The sequence below is a fragment of the Corylus avellana genome, chromosome 5, assembly GCF_965113065.1.
Source record: "Corylus avellana chromosome 5, dhCorAvel1.hap1.2, whole genome shotgun sequence".
Lineage (NCBI taxonomy): Eukaryota > Viridiplantae > Streptophyta > Magnoliopsida > Fagales > Betulaceae > Corylus > Corylus avellana.
Genome location: NC_142494.1, coordinates 4420483 through 4445278, shown reverse-complemented (window position 1 = coordinate 4445278; position 24796 = coordinate 4420483). Strand labels below are relative to the sequence as shown.

Below are 24796 nucleotides of genomic sequence, written 5' to 3'. Positions count from 1 at the left end.
CCTGAAAATAAGAGATTATGTTAAGATTAGCTTTGCTGCAAAAAGAGAAAAGAAAAAGAGAACAATGTTAGGTTTATACCTTGGTTTCAAGAGGAAATGGTCTCCCAAGGAACTGAATCTCTAATCATTTCTTAAGGTGCAAACTCCCATTCACCTTGAGCAAAGAAGAATTCATCCTTCCATCCTTTGTTGCTGGAATAAGTGGTCTTGAAGAAGATGAATTTTAGCCTCTTCTAGGTTTGAAAAGTAAAAAGATGGTTAGTTTTAGGACCCCTTGAAATTTTATACACTTTTAGGAATTCTCTGACAGTAAGGGGATGTTCTGCCTCGAGAATCTTGGGCCAGAGAACCATGCAAGCAAAGAAGGTCCTCCAACCATTCGGCATAATTTGATGAGGAGCTACCCAAATATAGCTCAGCAACTCACGAACTATCCTCGGGAAGGGTAGTCTGAAACCTATTCGGAACATCTCCATGTATAAACACACCTCATTCCTATCGACATCAACTACAGCTCCGGTTCCTTCATTATCGAAGCGTAGTCGTATCGAATCAGGAATGAAGCAAGTTCTATGAACTTTAGGTTCATCCTTATCCTTCAAAACTGCTTTCCACACAACTGGGTACGAATTACCCAATCCACTAGAATTAGTATCACCGTTACGACCCATCACATACAGAAGTTCAGGGGCTAATTGATAAGGAATGAGAGGCTAACCTTGCTGAATTAGAAGGTGTGTAGCACTTAAACGAAGATGCCCAATGGATTGTTTGATCAGAGGAAGAAGGAAATCTACGTATTTGAGTATTGGACTGTTTGGATGGACAAAAGGTTCGGTAGAAGGGATAGAGTCAACCGTGGTTCTGAAATATACCACTCTAAAAAAATAATACCGACCAGAAAGATCTGGGTCAAAGAACGCCATTTGTGAAAAAAAATTTGCAAAGCTTGAAGGAACACAGTAATGGCTTCTGTTGAAACGAAAATGAAGGGATAACAAAGGCCAAAGGGTTTAAAAAGGCTTCGGCAAGACAAAACATAAGCGGCGCATTTAAAACCTAGAAGCTAGGGTCCCTCAAGAAGACGCGCCATTTAATTCATACCAGTTGTGCAGAGATTGACACGTGGTCGCTTGAGTTTTCAACCACAAGAAGCTCGACACATGGTTAAAACAGGGAATGTAAATCGTTTATTGCTCCAAATATTCCCTCTTGAAATTCAAAAATTCCAAAATTCAAATATTAAGTGCCAACTCACCTTATTTTTACCGCAAGGCAAAATTTTTGAAAGCCGACCCATTCTCGGAAACTTGAAATTTCATAGTCTCTCATACTACGAAATTGGGGGGTAATTCTTGGGTCATGGATCAATCATACTAAGCCCAACAAACAATTATTCCGCCCACAATACGAACTTGGTTACTTACACCTATTTACCGAACTTATGGTCGGTAAGTTATATTAGCTTAAGCTCGGTATATTATACTCAGTTCAAAGACTCAGTAAACCGAGTCTAGTATATGCTCCTGAAGATTATCCTCAGGAGACTTTATCTACTTATGTGGCATTCTCTTGTGATTCACCAACATAATATATGACACGTGGATTCTCGGGAGGACCACTATGCCAGGTGGATAGCTACTATCTGATGCCTATAAAAAGGAGGTCCCATTTCAATTGTTGGTAATCTTTTCTTTTCCTTAATCAGATATTCTCAACTCTCTTCATCTCACTTACAATCTTCAAAGGTGGATAGCTACTATCTGATGCCTATAAAAAGGAGGTCTCATCTCAATTTTTGGTAATCTTTTCTTTTCCTTAATCAGATATTCTTAACTCTCTTCATCTCACTTACAATCTTCAAAGTTCATATATTCTCCTAAACACAATGACTCATTTAGGCATCGGAGCTCTTCCCCGCCTGTAAATACCGGCAGCTTTGATCCAATTCTTTTTATTTTGTAGTTAGGTGACTCTTCGGACATCACAACATTGACAAGGTTCGTGCCACATCATCATTCGGAAAACTGTGTTTTAACATTGTGGATGCATAAAAATGTGGAAGGCATGCAGGCACGGGCAGAGATAATGATTTGGAAAGTACAGTTTATGCCGGAAAAAGGTTTGGAGCAGACAAAAGTATTGTCATGTAATTACACATAGAGGAAGATCTATGAGGTAACGAAGAAAATGTTGCATTACTCCAAAAAAGAGATGTTAAATCAGTATGTAAATTGTCCCATTGTGTCTTTACCCATGAAAATCTCTCATTTCGGCTATCTTTCATGGAAATAACATATTTTACCAACATGTCAGTGGCTCCAGAGATGTTTTTAGTGACATGTCAAGAGAAGCTGGCATCCTAAAATAACATCTTAACTTCTCTTTTGGGAAAATCTGCCACTCATAAGGCGTTGTGTTAAGGTTCAATGCAATTTCATCACCTGTATGCTTGGCAATTAAGTTGGGTGTCATAAATATTCAATCTAACTGGAGGGGGAGTTATACTTTTACACAAAAGTCTTGGTTATCCAATTTTCAATCCTGGCTACCATAGTTTTTTTTTTTTTTTTTTTTTTTTTTTAATTTTATATTTTTTTATTTGATTTTCATTTTTTATTATTTTAATTTTAATTTTCTTTTTAAAAATTAATTAATATTTTATTATTTAATTTATGTGGGACACATGACGTCATATGGTTTGTTGTATAAAAATGGACGGCCAGGATTGAAAATTGGAGAATCTCCAATTCTCCCAACAATGGAAGGAGATCCTGATTCGATAAAAGTCGAGCCAAACAATTTTACAATTATAAATTATTAAGCTATTGAACTTGTGATGTCAAAACAAATATTATAAACCTAAATGACTGAAAAACCTGTGTTACAACGCCTTAGGAGTGGCAGATTTTCCCAAAAGAGAAGTTAAGATGTTATTTTAGGATGCCAACTTCTCTTGACATGTCAATAAAAACATCTTTGGAACCACTGACATTGTCTACTCCAAACCTTTGTTCGACATAAACTCTACTTTCGAAATCATTATCTCTGCCCACACGGGCCACCCCAGTCTTTTTTTTATTTGATTTTATATTCTTTTATTTGATTTTAATTTTGATTTTATTTTTTAAAAATTAATTAATATTTTATTCTTTAATTTAAGTGGGACACATGGCGTTGTATGAGTTGTTGGATAAAAATAGATGGCCAGAATTGAAAATTGGAGAATCTCCAATTCTCCCAATAGTAGGAGGGATCCTGATCCACTCTTATCTCTTAGCATTGTTGCTATTTGGGGCTCCGGGTGATTGTTAGGAAAAAAAATTCACACTCAAAGATACCTTCTTCTTGGACCCTATATATTGTGGTTAGTCTATTTCTCTAGTTTTTTTTTTTTTTTTTTTCCTAAGCTATTAATTTGTTAGTTGTTTATAGTAGCGATGATATGAGATTAAATGTAAGACTTCTATGTTTTATTTTATATAAACATGCACAAACACATTTAAAAAGATTATATGTATTTATGTGATTTTGTGTTTCTATAAGTCGGTTCATTTCTTGGAAAAAAAAAAAAAAAAAAAAATCGTCCCCCCACACTAAAAAAAGATTGTGGCAATGTCCCTCAAGACTAGGAATAAGACAAAAATGTCCTTTAAAAATTTTCAACAACACAAAAATGCCCCTATAAATTCAAAAAAAAAAAAAACAAAACAAAAAAATTGAATGTTTTAAAAGACGAAAAATTTTAATTTAAAAATTAATATTTTTTTTTTAAAAAAAAAACGAAAATGATTTTTTTTTTTAAATGGAAATTTTTATTTTTTTAAAAAAAAATTTTGTTTTAAAAAACGAATTTTTTTAAACGAAAATCTTTATTTTTTTTTAAATGGAAATTTTTATTTTAAAAAATTATTAAAAAAAAAAAAACGAAAATTTTCAATTTTTTTCTTATAAAAAGGATTTTTTTTCGTTAGTTTTAGATTTTTTTCTAGAAGTTTTAGTATTTTTTTTTTTTTTTTTACTAAAAGTAATTTCGTCATTGAGGGAAACATTGACAATTTTTGGTATTTTAAGATGGAACATTGCCATAATTGAAAGTTTGAAAGGGACATTGTCAATTGAGTGGTAATTTGAAGGAATATATATATATATATGGCTGCAAATAAACCTATCTGTTTGACAACCCGTTCAATACCCTCTCGGTTTAACTCAACAAGAACTCGAGCTCAACACTATAGATACCTGCTCACTACTATAGAAACTCGTTCGATTAGTAAATGACACATACTCGACTCGCTCAAGAAAACTCAATAGGGGCTCACGAGGTCAACTCGTTATATATCTATTACTAAAAGTTAGTTATATAAATTTAAGTATGTATATTAGTTATATAAATTACTTAATATTTATATATATACTACAGATAAATCTCTAGAGGTTGTTTTAAAATTTGAGTTGAACTCTCCTTGGATCATATATTAAAGAATTTAATAGCTTAGCTCGAGCTCGAGTTAAACCCGACTTGGCTCGAATTGCATTTTCAACGAACTCAAGCTTAAGCTCGAACTTTAAACGAGCCGAGCTTGAATACACATTTCATAGCTCGATTCGAACTCGAGCTTGGCTCGAATAAGCATCTTTATAAACGAACCAGTCTTAAAATCTTAAAGCTCGACTTAGCTCGGCTCGATTACAACCCTATATATATTGGATCCGGATCCTCTCCAGTCAATTTCGGACTTGAGAGTATCCAGTTCATGGCTAGAATTTCTTCTACATGAAATCTTAAGACCACAAATGGGACACGTGTTTCAGTAATTACAAATAATAATAAAATATAATTTAGAATTTAAAAATAATAATAAAACAAAATAATAATAAAAAATAGCCACCCTACCTTGGCCATAGGAGGTGGCCGAGCCACCACCAAGGGCCAAAAAGAAAAAGAAAACGGTAGGGTTTGCCTTGGAGGCCTTCAGCTACCCCAGACCGGCCTGTCTGGGGTGGCCGAAGCCACCCCTAGGGTCCTTGGGGTTGGTTTGGCCACCCCCAGGGGCCAAATAAATAAAAAATAAAAAAATAAAAATTGTAGGGTTTGCCTTGGGGGTGGTTGAACCATCCCCAAGGGCCCTAGGGGTGGCCATCCACCCCTACGGCTGAGATGCGGTGGCTAGCAACCCCCTATGGCCAAGATGGGGTGGCTATTATTTTTTATTATTTTGGTTTTTTATTTTTTTTATTCTAAATAATATTTTATTACTATTTTTAATTAGTGGACACGTACGTGTCTCATTTGTAGTTTTAGAATTTTTTTCTCATAAATCCTAACCATGAACTATATACTCTACCGTTCATTTTGGATTGAAGAGGATCCGAATCCATGTATATTAGCCCATCTCCATTAAAAACAACTAATGGTTCAGATTTAACCAAACAACTACGATTTATTCTCATTTAAATCTTTGAAGCAAACATTTGCTTACTTAAGCTGTGTGTGTGTGTGACAGCACTACAAAAAATTAGGTTATAATTAGCCTGTGATAGTTTTTTTTTTTTGGTCAACACTACAAGGGTTTATATCTGAAAGCGTATGTCACCGCTAATGTGTGTGTGTGTGTGACAGCACTACAAAAAATTAGGTTATAATTAGCCTGTGATAGTTTTTTTCTAGTCAACACTACAAGGGTTTAGATCCGAAAGCATATGTCACCACTAATGATTGGACATTAGTGCCGACCCAAAGTTCTTGGTTAATGAGTTCCAAAAAAGTTAGCTTCAACCCAAAAAATTGAAGTTCTACCATTTTGTGTCTTGGTTAATGAGTATTGGCACCCTTCCGTCCTCTACTAAAATTCGCCTTGGGGGTTGGACAAAAATAAATATTGGGGTTGGAAGCCATCTATCAGTACCCCATCCCAGTATTTCTCTTCCATCACCCACCCACCATGCATACAAGCCCATTTTTATGCAAATCACAAGCCTGCAATAAACTCCGGCATGCAAATGAGAGTCTTCTCCCCAAACTAGCCTCTAAATTAATAGTGCTATGTGGATATCATTTTGACTTGATGCGAAAGAGTTGGGATTCTACAAAAGCCACCAACATTGTTTGACCAAGAGAGCTTTATTAAAGATTGCGAAATCTCTTAATCCCATTCCACCTTGAGCCTTAGAAAAACCCATTTGTTCCCCGCTCATTCAATGAATCTCACTACAAAAATTATGGTCATTAGCGGCGACTCCAAGTTGCCGCTAATGAGGAAAAACTTGCCGCTATTCACAAATACCGGCGACTCGCGGCCGCTATTTGGTGGTTGGTAGTAAGTGGACGGTGAAGCTAAATACCGGCGACTTTCAACGTTGCCGCTATTTGTATGTCATTAGCGGCGACTTAGAGTTGCCACTAATACATTTTTTTTTGCCGGAAAAAATGGTTCAAAATGGTTCTAAGGTTGCCGCTATTGTATATCATTAGCGGCAACCTTAAAGTTGCCGCTATTTGTATGTCATTAGCGACGACATAAACTCGCCGCTAATGATATAAGAAAATTAAAAAAATAAAAATAAAAAAAGTCAATAGCGGCAACTTGGAGTTGCCGCTATTGCTCTATCATTAGCAGCAACCCGTAGTTGCCTCTATTTATCCAGTATTACCGGCGACTATAGTAAGAAAATTAAAAAAAAAATGGAAAAGGTCAATAGCGGCAACTTAAAGTTGCCGCTATTCCTCTATCATTAGCGGCAATTGAAAGTTGCCGCTATTTGTTTGTAATTAGCGGCAACTTAGGAGTTGCCGCTAATGAATTAAAAAATAGAAACTCAATAGCGGCAACCTAAGGGTCGCCGCTATTGGGAAGAAAAAAAAAAAAAAGAAGCACATATATATATATATATATATCATACTTTGGCAACCGTACCATATAATATAATAATAATGTAATGAGAAAGAGCAAAATGCAGACCAATGAAATCGACGATATTACGACCGTTGGTAAACCTTCCCGTAGGCCCCTAGGGGAAATCAATCCCATAGGGTGGATAATTGGCTTTAATTAAGGGCAAAATGCATATCCAAGACCAAAATTAAGGAAGTCTAATTCAGCTTATCATTGTAAATTTCTTTCACAAAATGGAAAATAGTCCAAAGCAGGGACAACTCATCAGACCAAGCCCTAGAATGGTATCTAGGATGAGGCAGCAACCAGAAAACATCTTGCATCCTCTTGGCATACACATCAATCATACTGTGTACCGATTCTTGGCAGCTTTGTCAAGTTTCTTTGCATCATCCTGAAGGAGGAAGACCAGAAAATTACTTACAAAACCCATAACCTATGATAAATGAGGTGAGAGCCAATAAAGGAAAACAAATTAAGTACATTCTCCAAAAAGTATCCTTACATGGAATATAAATCCTATCGTCTCATTGTAGTCGAGAAACTCCTTCCACTGTTTCCCAATGCTCATCTGCAGCCAAAAAAAAATTGGCATGAGATGCTATGCAGGCCTTTTTACAATCAGAATAAAAACAGTCGCTAAAAATGACCAATAACAGCAATTCAACCAGGCCTTGTTTACAGGTGAAATCCATGAAAATTTCTTAAATTGATCTAAGGAAGCTAAATCAATTCTTATTCCTCTCACTTGAATCTTCGAGAATCAAAGGATTATTTCATATAGAACCCATGAATAAAAAAGTGAACAATGGGAAAAGATAAAATGTGTCCAATAGATTAATCCAAGTGATCATATGGGCTCACCCAATTGCTCCACTTAGTATCAAGTATTTTGAGTCATACGATAACCATTCCAACGTGCACATATAAAATTTCCCTTCTTTTCCTCTACCTTCTTGCAATCTAAGTGGGGCATTAAAGGGGAGCAATAAAGGAATAGCCACAGTAAAATACAAACCAAGGATCCATGTTGTGCTCATATAAACAAAAGCAAAAATTAATGTGCTTCAGTGATATAGTATCCATACGTGGGAGACAAAGTATGAAAAGTTTTCTTGTGGGTCAAAAAAATAAAATAAAAATGGGGACAAATAATAAAGGCAGTATGATGAAGGCTGGTGGGTTTATCTGCTTCAAAAAAAGTTACCTGTGCAGCTTCATTTGTAGCATTCTTGGTCCACACGCTTATTTTTTCCTGCCTAGCTCTGACATTGACAACTGCTCCACAAATTTCATCCCCATGATCAAATTGCTCTCCAATCATTGCCAGCAACTAGTATCAGCACACTCAGAAAATTAGATGCCACAAAGAATTTTTGATTCAGTGTTAACTTACAAAGATTGTCTGAAACATACCGTATACAACCAAAAAGTGTCAGATTTCCCTCTATTAAAAAAGGTTATAGTCCACTTCCCTCCATTGGCACAAACAGGGTCCTCCCATTTTGGCTCTATTTTATGTTTAAAACAATAGATGTCTGCTCCGTGACCCAACTTGCTTGGATGATGAATATTATTGTAAACACTGTGCAAGGAATAAATTGCCCAGGCAAATTTGTCAGTTATTTTGAGGAGATTGATAGAGAGACCAGAGGCATTGATAGTTCAAGAAGGCAAATCAGCAGTTACGGAAGCAGAGATTCGAGATCATAATCATACAAACTATGCCAAAAAATTTAGATGCAATGAGATGCTATGATATTCTCCCATGTCTTCAGGCCCCATTTTCATTTTATACATGTGCAGAGAAATAGGGTTCTCTGGCCAAAACCAAAGAGAAAAGGGGGAAGGGGGTTCCCATCATTCAATTGGTACCTATATTTGTTTCGACAGAGAGTATGGGAATTGTTAACGAATTTTAAGTACTAGATAGAAGAGAATTTATTTTAGGGAAAGAAAAAGTACTAGATCAAACAGGTTAAGACAAATAGCTAATGTTTAGCAGAGAGGTATAGAAATGAAGCCAACTACTCCCACAACGAAGTACATAAAATACTGTCAAATTTCAAGGGAAAGAAACACTAACATCCCCTCTCTGTCTCACAGAGGTACAGGCAGGACAGCCTCTGTATCGGTAAGTATTAAATTGTTGAGCTCAGTTTGGGCTTTTCAGTCTTGTTCCCTCTATTGCATGAGATAAGGAAAATAGGTTATGATGCGAGAAGGCAGTGATGGTGAAGGTGAGGCTAGAAGAAGCAGCAGTAAGAGCAAGCTCCCAAGAGATTCTGGCAATAGGAAGATTCCAACAAACAAACATTTGTATAGGCTGGTTCTCATCTATGTAATGCAAATTTGGTTTCTTCAAGGAGTCAGAAGCAAAGTCCCTCCTCACCTAAATGAACAATTACAGGGCAATTATTAAAGAAAAAGGAGTTTCACACACATGCACTTAAAATTTGTTAAATTTGACTGTGTTTACACTTAATAAGGTTATTACTTATAAAAACCTTATAAGATGGATGATTTATATAAATCATCCATCAAAAAAAAGAAAGGTTACTAAATATTCATCAAAAAAAGAAAAAGAAAGAATACTTGATTCAAACCCCCCTCCCACCGGGATCCCCAAAATTAAAAAAGCAAAAAGGCGTTGTCTCAATATTTGATAATTTTTTAAAATAAGTCTATATAGTTGATGTTTTAGTGGTCCATGACAATTGATGTATCTATAAACTTGAAAGAGTTCCACCCTGCACCGCAACGATTAAGGAAAAAAATCCCACGGTTAAGAGTATAATTATGGATTTCAGCCCTAGCAAACAAATGAAGAAAGTCTACTGACTCAAAAATAATAGAGGTAGGTGCAGTTCACAAAGTTTTGCTTCTCTTAAAATCACATGACGTGCAAGTAGATGGATGTACATATAGTTGGGAGAAAGTTGTTAGAGGGGGAGAAATTAAAATTTCTGAATTTCAGGGACCAAAAGTGTATTCAGTCAACTATAAAGTATGGCACATAAATAACAAGAACCACATATAGACATGAATATGATACCATACGGTGATCAATCTCAACAAAAAAGTATGAAACCAACATTTAACTGAATAAAAAACCAGTATCTGCACAAATATACAGAATACTCTACAGATGCATGTAATACTCCATAAAAAAAAGAAAAAAAAAAAAAAAGGAAAAAAAAGAAAATTCAACTACATGATTCATATGAAACCAGAAATTTTGTTAAATTAGGGTTTTGAATGCAATATTCAACTATTTGCAAAAAACCTACCAAATTCACTTAAACAAAGTTCTTTTAAACCGAAGCACAATGTCTCTACCACTTGACACACCCAAGAACTTTAAACTAAAACAAACATAAAAAACACAAAATTCAACACCATAGGGTAAGTCGTAAACACAGAACTAAATCTGCTCAAAGTAGCACATCAAAAGTTAAAAAACAGTAACAGAAAAAAGAAAAAGAGCAATTTTGGATGAACTCATTCACAAGTGGGTTTTCAATTTGAATCTTAGCATCGATCCAAAATGGGCAAAATTGAAAGTTTTAAAGCATCTAAACCAAATGCTAAACTAGTGGTTCAAGAGGCCAACAAAATACATTAACCCATATAAAGCACACACGCAATCAAGAGTTGTGGATACACTAACATTCCAAACAGAGACAAATTCGTCCAATTACCCAATCAAAATGAAAACAAAGATAAACAGGCCTTTGACATGGAGTCCAAGAACAAACAAACCGAGCTTTAATACCATGTTAAAGCATTAACCCAAAAGCTTAAGTTTGTAGGTGGAGAGGCCCAACAGGTATATAAACACATAATCAAACACACACCTAATCCATGACTGTGAGATTCCTAAGAGAAAGAAGAAAAAAAAAAAAAATACAATCCCACTCAATACCATGAAAAACAGAGCATATACGGAGGACCACTAGCTGAAGAATTATTTTCTTGACCGATTATTTTGCTAGACTATGACTTATCATCTTTCAGTTCTTCATGATTATTCGAAAGATTTATGCTCCTCTAACTGTTCAAAAGACTGTTCAGGCTAACTTCATGTCATTCAGCAAGTAATCCTATACCCATAGATAGCAGCATGCGTCATTATATACGAATAAGTCATAAATCTCAAACTATCCGGTAAACCCATAAATATCCAGCTAAAAATCATTTTTAACACCAAGCACAAATTTATAATCAGCAAGAAAAACTAACCCATGATTTTAACCAGCTTAAGAGAAATAACTAGAATTTAACATTAAGCAAATAGAGTAACAAAGAGGAAAAGATCTAGAATTAATACCCATATGTCAATGTATTTCAGTTCTCCTTGTGCAAATGCAACTAAATCCTTCACATCCTGTCCGTCTTTAACATCACATTTAGTACCCTGTGAAGAAAGGAGTGATTCAGAATCAGCAGCATGAAGTAAAACAACAGCTTAAGCCAGGGAGAAAACATTAAGGGAAAAATGACAGTGGTAGCAAAAACAGAAGAAAATTTTCAAAAGTCCCTGTGGAGGTACCCACACATGCTGCTCCCCAAATTCTTCTCTCAGGCCCTGAACAGCAGATTCAACCCGTTCAGCTATCAAAAAAAAAAAAGGGTTATGCAACTGTAAACAGCAGTCATTTGGTAATTGAATGACAAGCTCAAAATAACCATAAGTCATTTGGTAATTGAATGACAAATTGTTACTCTTTCCCAGGATCCAAGCATAGGAGAAATAGAATTAAATTGTTACCTGAAACCATAAGTTATGAACTATTCTAGTATTAAATTGAATTTAACGTACCCATCTTTATTTGAGTCCTTTAGCGCCACAACTCCTTGCACATCTTCCACTCGTGCCATCCTGTATACACTTAAAAATGAAATATTGTTATATAACAATATTACTCTCTTGCAATGTTTACTCAACTTGATAAACATGTCAAGAGAGGTTCACTAACTCAAAGTTTTTAAACAAAAAACTAGTTGAAGTTGTTACCTTCTAACACAAACCAAATTTGTTATAATTTTTATAATATTAAGACAACTTCTTAACAAAGTACACACAAGAGCTCTCTCCAAGTTCTTAAACAGAAAACTAATTGAAGTTCTTATCCTCTAATACAAACTAAAATTGTTATAATCATTATAATATCAAAACAAAGTCTTAAACAAAATACAACAAAAGCTCCCTCAAACGTTGCTTTCGCTTGCTTGAGATCCATGAGAGTTCGCTCCAAGCCTAGGAATAATAGAATTCATATCATAATCAATGATCTTTCTAACAATTGCTTGATATGTGTGTGTTAAATTAAATAAATAAAAATAAAAATAAAGCGACAGGCAAAATTCTCTTACCCTCCGAGATGTTTTAGTAGCATATTCACTTGTGCTTGCAAAGTAGCTTGGGATGCCTGCATTTCAGCCTGCATTTCAGCCTTCATAGCAGCTTGTGCTTCCTGCATTTCAGCCTTCATAGCAGCTTGTGATTGCTGCATAGTAGCTTGCATTTCCTCTAACTTTTCACATTTCTCTAGTGATTCAGCTAGCTTTTTTTCAGTTTCTAGTTGTTTAGCCAAGCATTCATCATGGTGTTGTGTTGATGAGAAATTTGACCGGATAGGTATGGCACCACAACCCTGTCCTCTAACATGTCCTGAGCGGTGTCCACCTAGCACCTTCAAGACAATGTCTTCTTGGCTGATGTTGTCGGAGTTAGAGGAATCTATTGATTTCATTTCATCCTGCACAAGCCATATAAACCTCAACTAAATAAGTCATGCAAATTCATTAGACATATTCATCATGAGTACTCATTTCATTCACTTACATATTTACTCTCAGCGTAGTCACTCACAAATCTTCCATCCTTTTTTCTAACATGTGTTTCCTTGTAGATTTCTATGGGATTGGGTATGGACTTAGTAATCTTTGCCTGCACATAATACACCTAATTAGCTGGTACATTGAAGAACATTACTATAAAACCTTAAAACTATATATTCTTACCTTTTTGTGAATAACATTGACGAATGACGAGGTGCCAGCGGTATGATTTGTTTGCATCTCTGCTCTATTTTTCTTATTTCGCTCAGATTTTTCCTGCAAAAATTCAACCAAACATATTCATTTCATTTTTTATAACTGAATACAAATCTTAGAAATAATAATTGACTATTTATTTGAATAAGATACATTTACCTTCCACGAGACGGTTTCGAATGAATCACATATAGCAGGCCATTGTTCTGGAGAAATACCTTCTGGAACATTGGCCCTCGCCTCAAGTTTAGCATTGGCCACCGCTGCCAAATCCTTGCTGTTCACATTTACAAAATGAATTTTGTAGCGATCTAAGTGCAAATTGGAGCGATGTCTCCTATAGGCCAAACGTAATTGATACTTTAAGCAATCCCTATGCTTCTTTAACCCCATATCCAAAGCAAACTTACCCTGAGACATAGTAATTTCGAAAATAATTGTCAAATGTTTGTCACATTATTTGTAGCGACATAATACACATACACAATCAAATTTATACCTTTACACGTTCTTCCAAGTTCTTCACCATTACATTCGGGACCTTGCTCCAACAATCATAATGGAGGTCGCAATGATCCCACACAATTGTCGAAATTATCCTTGACCACGACGCCGCATTTTCAACCACAGGTACCCGATACTTAGGATCGAATTCCAAAGTAAGCGGACCATCCTTATTTATCATAGCATTGGACCTCAAATTCTTGTTTTTACCCCTTGGCCGTCTAATGGATGTGCTAGCTATTAATCAAAATATGGAAACGCAGTTAGTTGTATCTAGTGAAGTAGTTTGCAAAGTGTAAGCAACAAAGTAATAAGAAAAAGACCGTATATTCACTTACAGCCTGCGGTGGGTGCAAATCCTGATGAGTGTATGTGATCAGAAGGCTCTTCAGAAGGATGGGCCTCCGCCGAGTCGAGGGGCACCATTGATAGCATGTCCATATCGTCAACTGCATCAACTAGACTCGGCCTGTCATGGTCCTCGACATGACACAGGCCTCGACCTTGGCCTCGAACTCGGCCATGACCTTGGCTTTGGCCTATCACCATTTTTAGTTGCTATGATAGATCTGCAAATAACACAAAACAAATGCGGATCAATCATATAACCATAATATTGCATGTTAAATGGTTTGGACAAAAAAAATTGTTCATATACTTAATTTAGTTAATTGCAAATAAGTGGGCAATTTTTAAAAAAAGAAAAACCAAAAATAAAATATAAGTGCAAAGCTTCATACAATATGTTAATCCAATTCGTACTTGGTCATTCTGTCTCATAGTCTGTATCATTGTTGCTTGAGGATGACTGTTCGTGTTCAGAGTTCTCTGTGTGTTCAGAATCTGTATCATAGTTGCTACTTAACTCTTCTTCATTATCGGAGTTAGTATTATGCTCCTCAATCAAAGGGTTATCGTTAATGAACATGCTTGCATCAAGTTGCACATATAATTCATCAATAGGTATTGTCGAATCATCTCTACGTAACATAGTAGAGTTTTCAACAATGGCAATATTACCCCCAGCACATTCATTTTCTTGGTATACCTCATTGTTGGTTCTTTGGTCATCATTGTCACTATCCTCCCCTACCACTGTTGGATTATAGTATGTGTTTCTATTGGTCAACACTTGCGCCACTTTCCAACTACCACCCAATTTAGGATCATTCAAGTAAAACACTTGCGCAGCTTGGCATGCTAATATGAACGGGTCGGATTCATACCATTTACGAGAAGTATTCACAATTGTAAAACCTTGTTCCTTTCTTATTCCCCGCGTATTACTCCCAGTGTCCCACCAATCGCACTCAAATAGATACACCCAATTTCGGCCCGGGTAACATAACTCAAAAATATTCTTCAACTCACCATAGTACTCATCGTCTGACGTGTTGTACCCACCTTTAACAACAATTCCACTGTTCTGGGTAGTACGAGTTTCTGCACATTCTTTTGTGTGGAACCTAACCCCATTCACAATGCAACCTCTATACGATCTAACTTGACGATCAGGCCCAAGTGAAAGATGATATAATTGTTCTGAGACATTTTCTGCATTACGCCCACCACTATATATATTATCTCGAAACCAACGCTCAAATGTGGCCTCATGCTTCTTCTCAATGTCATGGCCGCCTTCCCTTTCAATTATCTGATAGTGTTCACTGCATATAAAAGTGTATGTTGTTAGTAATCATCTAGTGTCATGAATGAACATAACGTAAGAAACCCACAATTATACACTTACTGCAAGTATGAAGCCGTTTCTTTACAGTTGCTAAGCACATACCATCGAGCCCTTGCAAAAATGTTCTCATCAAGTGTCACATATTTTGCCGCACCCAACGGTCGAACTCGCTGAGAGAACACATCAAGGCCTTGTTCCGTTTCTTCCCGACAGCCATCAACATTTCGCTCTTCACGATTCCATCTTGGCTCAATCCCACGAAGATACATTGATCAAAACGTCAAACACTCATCAACTAAATAAGTCTCAGCAATTGAACCCTCCGGTCGCGCTTTGTTCCGCACACTCCTCTTATGTTTACCAAGCGTCCTTTCCATTGGATACATCCAACGGTTTTGTACTGGTCCCCCAAGCTCAGCCTCTCGAGGTAAATGAACCGCTAGATGGACCATAACATCGAAAAATGCTGGTGGAAATATTTGTTCCATCTTGCATAGAATGACGACAATGTCAACCTTCATTTGCTTCAAAATATCTACTTTTAATGTACGTGCACACAACTGCTTAAAAAAATTACCCATCTCAATCAATGTTGTTTCTATTTCAGGCGTTAATTTTCCACGGATTGCGACAGGAAGTAAGCGCTGTAAAAAGACATGACAATCGTGGCTTTTCATTCCTGATATCCTGCCAGGTTGCTTGTTCACACATCGACCAATGTTAGACGCATACCCGTCAGGAAATTTCACACATTTCAGCCACTCACATAACCGGTTCTTCTCATCTCTTGTCAAAGTATATGCCGCAAGTGGCATCGTGGTTGTGGCACCATTTGTCTGCAAGTGCAATTCTTTACGTATACCCATCTCACGTAAATCTCTTCGTGCATTGGCTGTGTCCTTTGTCTTTCCAGGAATATTCATCAATGTACCCAAGATACTATCACATATGTTCTTCTCAATATGCATGACATCTAAATTGTGTTGTAGTTTCAATGTTGACCAGTAAGGCAACTTAAAGAAAATACTTTTCTTCCTCCAATTCGACACATTTAGATCAACACCACTTGTGCGACTCTTTCTCTTGTTCCCACTATGTTTCCCAAACTGCACATTTTCAACATGTATTAGTTGTTGCAACAGTTGATCTCTAGACATTTCTTCAGGTTCCAATCTATGCTCCTCTGTACCATCAAACAATTCTCTTTCTTGGCGCCACACATGGTCTCGAGGAAGCCACCTACGATGACACATGTAACACTCTTTAAACCCATACTTCAACCTATAAGACATTGTATCCTTGTTACATATCGGACATGCCAACTTTCCCTTTGTAGAATACCCAGACAAGTTCCCATACGCAGGAAAATCATTTATGGTCCATAGTAATGCTGCATGCAACTGAAATGTCTCTTTAGTCGAAGAATCATAAGTGGTTACACCTTCATTCCATAATTCATGCAAATCATCAACTAGAGGCCGCAAATACACATCAATGTCGTTTCTAGGTGATGTACGACCAGGGATAATTAATGACAATATCATATTTGGATCCTTCATACACATCCATGGAGGTAAATTGTACGGCATTACTACTACTGGCCATATGCTATATGTGGTACTCATATTACCAAATGGGTTGAAACCATCACTTGCCAAACCAAGTCGCACATTGCGGGAATCACGAGCAAACCATTCATGTTCTTTATCAAACTCTTTCCACGCAAGACCATCGGCTGGGTGTCTTAGAGTGTTGCCGTCATCTTTTCGTTCATCTTTGTGCCACCTCATATGTTTGGCCATATCTTTTGACATAAACAATCGTTGCAACCTCGGTTTTATTGGGAAATACCGCAAGACTTTTTGAGGAATTTTCTTGCCACTACCCTTAACACAACTCCATCTTGAAGTGTTGCATGTTGGGCATTTTACTTTATCAGCATGTTCCTTCCAGAAAAGCACACAATCATTCTTGCATGCATGTATCGACTCATAACCAAAACTCAAGTCTCGGCAAAATCGCTTTGCTTCTCGGTACGAGTGTGGCAATGTGTCTCCATCAGGAAGGGCCTCCTTTATCAATTTAATTATCATATCGAATGCCTTATTACTCATGTTGCAAATTGTCTTTATATGAAGCATCTTCAAAATGAAAGCTACTTTTGTAAATTTATTACAGCCTGGATAAAGTCCACCCATGCCATCTTCCCATAATCGATCGAAAGGGGTTCTATATTCGTGACTATTAGTTGTCAAACCTGGAGTAGTAGAGGGTTCACCTATGTTGGCTTCAAAAAATGTCCCCATTTGAACATCGCCTAACAATTCTTCAATCTCATCAACCTCCTCTATCCTCACATTTGTATCAGTGTGTAAGTTGGCAGTCACGTTTATACCACAAGGATCTTCTTCGCCATGAAATATCCATAGAGTGTATGTGCGATCAATTCCATGTTCATACAAGTGACTCTCCACCAACTCAATATGACGAAAATATCGATTTGCACAATCACGACATGGACACCTCATAATACCATTTACATCCACACATCGACGCGCCATTCTAAGGAATTCTTCAACACCTTTTAGATATCGATCGGAACATCGAGTAGGTTCTTGCATCCAACTCTTATCCATCTCTATTCACTATCACAAGTTACTCCTTACCTACATTTAATCACAGGCGTGTTTAGAGAAGTTTTAATTTTCTGTCACAATTATCAAATTTTCAGATTTATAAGTCACTCATGAAAGCTTTTAAGTACAAGATTCAAGATATATATGCAAAGTAATAATAAGTCTTACTTATTAATACTCATACTAGTACTATGACTATTTTCTTATGAAGTCCTTTAAAAAAATATAATATTTTCTATGAAGTGGCCCAAACTAATTTTTTACTTCACAAACAATTCCTTTTGAGTATTGTTTTTTTCACGCAAAAAATTATAGTTCCACCCTTAGTCAAACCCTCTCATGTCAATATTTTGGATCTCTTTAATCTTTTCAATCATTTTTGCCATCTTTAGGAGCTAGCTAGGCTTACAATAGTGAGATCCTATTAATTGACTTTCCTTCTCTTTAAGTTCTTTAATCGTTTTTTTATTCCCAAGAGGTTGTTGTACAATAGGGACACCTGATTAATTATTTTAGTTTGTAACTTAATTTTGGTTTAATCCTCAAAGTATCATCTGATTAATCTCTCAACATGTTTATATGGGGATGACTTGAATCATATGGGGATCTCTACCATATTTATATCCTGTGTCTCATATGTAGTAAATATAGCTACAAGTAAAGTTTAAAGATGGTGCATAAAAGGAGTGGTAGGAGGCTACTATTTACATAGCTACCTTATCCTCATTTTGACATATCTGCTCTAATGACATATCTGCAACTTTATCCTCATTTTGCATATATAAAAGCTTTTACTTTAGGATCAATCATATGTCTAATCATATGAAAGACATGGGTAACATGCGTGAGTAGGGGAGAGGTACATCCAAGCAATGCCAATAATTTAGGTGTAAAAGAAATCTTTTTATCAGTGAAGTTGCTAATCAAGCGCAGACAATATAACATACTGCAGAACTTCACAGCTAATAAAAATTAAAGCATTCATCAAGTTAGCAGCCTTACTTGAGCTTCAAGGATTGTCAATAGAGTCTTCGTTCTTTGCAAAAGCCCAAGTTCTATGTGTTTTCTCTTCACAGAATCGTAGAACTCTTCCACCAAAAAGGCTCGAACAATCCTACAAAACAGTTGGGACAGATGCTCATTCACCCAAGCACACACAAGAGAAAGAGAGATGGATAAACTGTAAATCCTTGTGCCTATGAAAAACAAACCTAGAAGAAAAGAAGATACGGAAACACAGCCAATAAACAAAACAAAAAGAAAAAGAAAAGCAAACATATGAAAAATGAGTTTCACTGAAGCAATCTCTTGTATTATTTGAACATGGACAGAAACACACACAAAAAAAGAAGAAAGAAAATCGATATGGGTAGCTTCCAAATCAAAACATTATACTTTCAATTTATAGGCAAAATAATGCTTCAATGAAGATCTTAAAAACCCGTAAAGCTATTTAAGATGGGTGTGAGTATTTCAAGAATTGTGCAGGTTTCTTTACAGAGTAGAGCTGCTTTGACTATTGGGAAGGAAGTAATTTAAAACACTCTTCTTTTTCACTCCCTCTTCATTTACTGCGGATGGTAGACTATTGAAGGCATTGAAGAACTCCTCAATTGTTGAATTTCCAATCAACCATTCCTTCCTTTTTTGCTAATCTGCAGTTTCAACCACTCTCTGCTTTGCTCTCTACTCTTTCCCACATCTCATAAATACCATAATTACTTCCTAGTTTTCTTCTAGAGCTAGTCTACTGCTTCATCGACATATTTATTTTATATATATAAAAAAAATATTTTATGTAGCAAATCTTGCTTCTCCAATACAAAAAGTTATGTTTTGACCAGTCTGGGAGTAGCATGTTGAACTAGACTTCTTCCTTGTGTGGTCCTGCTTTTGCTAAATGTTGTTATTGATATGGGCTTACAGATTGTCCCATTCTACAGTTCTTGAAAATGTAGGATACAGTTCAACTGGAACACTCTTCTGGATAAATATAGTAGTATATTGCATTGGTGTCTATTTTTTTCTTTTAGCATTAAATACAGCAGGTATATGCTTCTAAGTAATTTGTCATGCAATTATCTGTAATGATTAAAATATATTTCCTTGACATATTGTAACAATTTTTACTTTTTCCTTGATGAAGTTTCTTGTCTTTGAGCACAATTAATGCAATAAGTAGCCATGGAATTTGAATGAGCAAAACTAGCACCTATGTTGATCCAACTTTTAGGGGAAAAAATACATCTTCATTCTTTGCTTATTCTATTAAAGACACATCAGATTTGTCCAAAAGAGTCATTCTTCTATTTTCAACTTATAAAAATATCTCATCTAATTCCTAATGATATATGACTTCAAATATCTATTAATCGACAGCCCTTCTGCATTCCTTATTGCATTTTACTTTCAAGCCACACAAAAGAAAACCTCCAATATTTTTGAACCTTTGATGACCAAATGAACTTAAAAAATGAAGAGAAAATGCCTTCTGCACCATGAAAATGCCTTCTGCATTCCTTATTGCATTCCTTATTGCATTTTACTTTCCTTAAATAAACGAGTAACGCTAACATGAAGACTCATTTCTTTTTTGTAACCTTTAAAATCACAATTAAATAGACATATTGTATGCGTAATTCCAAACCCACAAGTCAAAAATCAATGCGCAAACGGTTTATGAACAATTCGATTCGTTTACGGCCTTAATTCTAAATCTTCATTCTTTAACCCCAAGTGAAAAGTGAGGCACTTATGTAGACTGATATGTTAAGATCACATTACAAACCTAAAAGAAGCACTTTTTAGAGGGGGTGTACGGATTTTTGTGATAGATTTAATAATGTAAATGAAACTTGATGATCAGATCAAAAAAAGGGTTATTAAAATATCATGATATGACTTTTTAGACCTTTCGGCCTTTCATAGGGAATCAGTTCCTATATTCTCCACTACTTTCAGCATACTCATTATTAATTACACTCAAATTTCTCTAAGAATGCAGAAAGTTTTGTGATAATGGATCTTCTTCTTTTTTAAAAAGCTTGCTTTACCACCCTGAGTCATGGAAGGTAAATAACTGATTTTCTGTGTTTTTAAAGCATTTTCTCTTCATTTTTTAAGTTCATTTGGTCATCAAAGGTTCAAAAATATTGGAGGTTTTCTTTTGTGTGGCTTGAAAGTAAAATGCAATAAGGAATGCAGAAGGGCTGTCGATTGAGATATTTGAAGTCATATATCATTAGGAATTAGATGAGATGTCTATAGTTGGGCAGAAGGCAAAAATGTTATGTTGATGCATATTAAATCTCTATTAATCCTCAATTATGGGTGCTATAGGAAGGGTGTCTATTTTTCAGTTCATCCTAGCATGCATGCGTCTAGTTTGAACTTACCATTCAACTCACTAAGAAGTAAAACATATGCTTTGGTGCTGAATAGGCAAAAGTGAGCTCAATCATACAATTCTTTACTCAAAGGCTTGGTAGTGATTACTCTTACATTCTACAAAGATGCCCTACACATTTATTACCCTGCCTAGAGTAAGAATGATTTGTTGAGTTTTGGTATAAACACCTTCATCAATGCCAGCTCAGTTGTTGGTTAAAAATTGAGCTAGGTCTGAAGGCTTTTCAGCCCTGAAAAGGCTTTGCCAAATGTTGGAGGCAAACGGGCAAGCAAAGGCCCTGAGAGTATCCATGAGATTTCATCCTGTCAAGGGTTAACAATTCTTCAAAGTCTTGATCTAAAAGAATTGCCAATGCTAAGCTTCTAATTGAGGATTCTCGTTGGCTTATTAAATATGTGAATACCTAGACTGAAGTTCTAGGGCTTGCATCCATTATGATGCTTCAAAAATTGAATAACAAATCATATAGCAAATCTAAAAGCAATGATGGCAGAGATTGAACCTATTTAGCAAATCATATTGCAGATTATGTGTAGGATAAAGTTTGAATCCCGAAGCTAAAAGCAGAGTAACATCATCAAAGAACACATGATTGTAATTGCCAAAACAAAACAAATCACATGATATTCCACAGCATTTACATGGAATGTCAATACACAATTCACATGCGGTGGTGTATTTAAGGGCATGAAAGTAGCAGTTATTTAGAGCAATCATTGAACTCGACGGTGATCTCACTGCAAATTTGTTGATAATCTGATTCCCCTCAGATTCACCAAACCCACTGACAAAAATCAAATATTAACATTGGAAAAGAATAAAAACAAAGAAAAGCATCAAAATCTCCTATTTCCCTAAATACAGAGAGACTTCCAATGGCAAGAAAACGTCTGAAGACTAACCACTACAAGAGAGAGATTTTGCGGACTGGTATTTTTGTCGTGTTCCCACCGGTGTTTTGCAGAGCAGCAACGCAGTGTCAACCAAAACTAAAATCAAACACCAAATCGCAGAGACTGTAAGGCCATTAAGACGCATAAAAAGGAATACAAACAAAATTTTATAGAACCAAACAGAGCTGCGCGAAGAGGGAGAGAATGACCTGGAATTAAGAAAAGAAATGGCGAGATATGTTTGTCTGAACTTGCTGTAGGGGGGGTATTTTGAGTTCACCCGGTAAAATTTGGCTACGAATGGGTTTCGCCGAACTCGCTGGGCATGCTTTAGCTTACGATCCGAACATGGATGACGGAGGGAACGGGGAAAATATCAGATCGGAAGGAAAAGAGAGAGGTGGCCGACACCAGTGACGAGTGCGCCGAGGGAAATTCCAATATAGGAGAGAGAGAGAGAGAGAGAGAGTGATTTTGGAACTTTGAGTCAGAAAACAAAAACAAAAAATTGTATGAAAATTTCAGAAAATTAGCGCCAATTTCAGAGATGGCGCTAATTTTATTTGGTACATTCAATAGCTGCGACTACAGTCGCCGCTAATTATCTCAAATAGCGGCGATCCAGTATGTTGCCGCTATTTGAGGTATTTTTTTTTATAAAAAAATTATACTTACAATTTTTTAATATTTTTTTATTTATTATTATTATTTTTTTTAAAATTTTTCTCTTGTAATATGTTCTTATTATTATACTATTAACTAAAAAATTTCGTTTAATAAATTTTTATGATAAAAATAATTAAGTTAATATTTATCTTATAATTAATTATAAAATAATACAAAATCCAAAGATAATATAAGATCAATATAACTAAGGTACTAAGATAATATAAAAAGCTTACAAACCTTCAATTATATCCAGTTTGATCTATCAATTGATCATATCACGATCAATCGAACTAATTCACTAGGATCGATCGGATGTTTGATCGAACATTTAATCCTATCACGATCAATCGAACTAATTCATTAGGATCGATCGGATATTTATTTGAGCATTTGATCCTATCACGATCAATCGAACTAATTCACAAGGATCGATCAGATATTTGACCGATCATTTGATCATATCGTGATCAATCGAACTAATTCCTTAGGATCGATCAAATGTTTGATCGATCGTTTGATCCTATCACGATCAATCCAACTAATTTACCTGGATCGATCGGATGTTTGATCGATCATTTGATCTTATCACGATCAATCGAATTAATTCAGTAGGATCAATCGGATGTTTAACCGATAATTTGATCCTATCACGATCAATCGAATTAATTTAGTAAGATCGATCGAACATTTGATTCTATCAAGATCAATCGAGCTAATTCATTAGGATCGATTAGATGTTTGATCAAACATCTGATCCTATCACGATTAATCGAACTAATTCATTAGGATCGATCGGATGTTTAATCGATCATTTAAATATATTACGATCAATCGAACTAAAGCATTTAGATCGATCGGATGTTTGATCGAACATTTGATCCTATCACGATCAATCGAACTAATTCATTAGGATCGATCGGATGTTTAATCGATCATTTAAACATATCACGATCAATCGAACTAATTCATTTAGATTGATCGGATGTTTGATCGAACATTTGATATTATCATGATCAATCGAACTAATTCATTAGGATCAATTGGATGTTCGATCAATCATTTGTTCTTATCACGATCAATCGAACTAATTCACCTTGATCAATCGATCATTTGATCCTATCACGATCAATTGAATTAATTCACCAAGATCGGTCGATTGTTCGATCAAACATTTAAATAAGAATAAGAAATAGAAAACTTCAATAATAATTAATACGAGAATTTGTTCTCTTTAAAAGGAAAAAATAAATATTGATTTTTTTATAAAAAATAAGAATAGAAAATAGAAAAAATTCACCAATAATTAATATAAAAGAAATAATGACATATTATTGGAGGTGAATTTTTGGTAAATAATCTTTTCTATTATATATGTAAGGTCACTAGCATTGTCCCAATATTTAAAATTTAATTAATTAATTAATTAATTAATTTTTTTTTTTTTTTTTTCAGTGCTAAATAGCGGCAAATACTAAGGTTGCCACTATTGAGGGATCAATAGCGGCAACTTTTTAAAGTTGCCGCTATTAGGCACTTAATAGCGGCCACCTTGAAAGTTGCCGCTAATAGGCCAAGTAGTTTTTTATTTGTTTTTTTGTCTGGACGAATAGCGGCAACTACCAAAGTTGCCGCTATTGATCTCTAAATAGCGGCAACTTTTTAAGTTGCCGCTATTAGGACCTTAATAGCGGCAACAATATGTTGCCGCTACTAGGCCAAGTATTTTTTTATTTTTTTTTGTTTGGACGATTAGCGGCAACTACCAAAGTCGCCGCTATTGATCCTCCAATAGCGGCCACTTTTAACGTTGCCGCTATTAGGCCCCTAATAGCGGCAACTTTATGTTGCCGCTATTAGGACAAGTATTTTTTTATTTGTTTTTTGTCTGGACGATTAGCGGCAAGTACCAAAGTTGCCGCTATTGATCCTCCAATAGCGGCAACTTTTAACGTTGCCGCTATTAGGCCCCTAATAGCGGCGACTTTATGTTGCCGCTATTAGGACAAGTATTTTTTTATTTGTTTTTTGTCTGGACGATT

The 24796-nt window shown here is 35.7% G+C and overlaps 1 protein-coding gene, 2 long non-coding RNA genes and 1 pseudogene across 6 annotated transcripts; all 4 read right to left on the bottom strand.

Annotated features, from left to right (window-relative positions):
• Positions 1-7083: 7083 nt before the first annotated feature.
• On the bottom strand, positions 7084-8399 carry LOC132181686 (eukaryotic translation initiation factor 4E-1-like). The gene is made up of 4 exons (XM_088516394.1): positions 8313-8399; positions 8104-8229; positions 7402-7467; positions 7084-7290 (listed from the first exon to the last, which is right to left on the bottom strand). Exons 2-4 carry the CDS (start codon positions 8218-8220, stop codon positions 7240-7242), a joined length of 234 nt encoding a protein of 77 aa, XP_088372520.1. The 5' UTR covers positions 8221-8229; positions 8313-8399; the 3' UTR covers positions 7084-7239.
• On the bottom strand, positions 8394-22538 carry LOC148585241 (uncharacterized). Of its 4 annotated transcripts, none has more exons than XR_015912089.1 (6): positions 22298-22538; positions 22098-22184; positions 11719-11778; positions 11449-11510; positions 11227-11313; positions 8394-8481 (listed from the first exon to the last, which is right to left on the bottom strand). It is a non-coding gene; the product is annotated as an uncharacterized LOC148585241 (long non-coding RNA). The 4 variants fall into 4 exon arrangements; XR_015912091.1 differs by having other exon boundaries at positions 11453-11510; XR_015912090.1 differs by lacking the exon at positions 11719-11778.
• On the bottom strand, positions 12814-13225 carry LOC132186504 (uncharacterized). Its single transcript, XR_015912068.1, has 3 exons — positions 13116-13225; positions 12924-13016; positions 12814-12849 (listed from the first exon to the last, which is right to left on the bottom strand). It is a non-coding gene; the product is annotated as an uncharacterized LOC132186504 (long non-coding RNA).
• LOC148585242 (uncharacterized) lies at positions 15207-19429 on the bottom strand (annotated as a pseudogene).
• Positions 22539-24796: the final 2258 nt, after the last annotated feature.

Excerpts from the sequence above, each read along its gene's own strand:
- LOC132181686 (XM_088516394.1), bottom strand. The coding sequence starts at position 8,220 with ATGATTGGAGAGCAATTTGATCATGGGGATGAAATTTGTGGAGCAGTT. Across the intron at positions 7,468-8,103 it reads CTACAAATGAAGCTGCACAG|ATGAGCATTGGGAAACAGTG; the intron begins GTAACTTTTTTT and ends TTTTGGCTGCAG. Across the intron at positions 7,291-7,401 it reads CGATAGGATTTATATTCCAT|GATGATGCAAAGAAACTTGA; the intron begins GTAAGGATACTT and ends TTCCTCCTTCAG.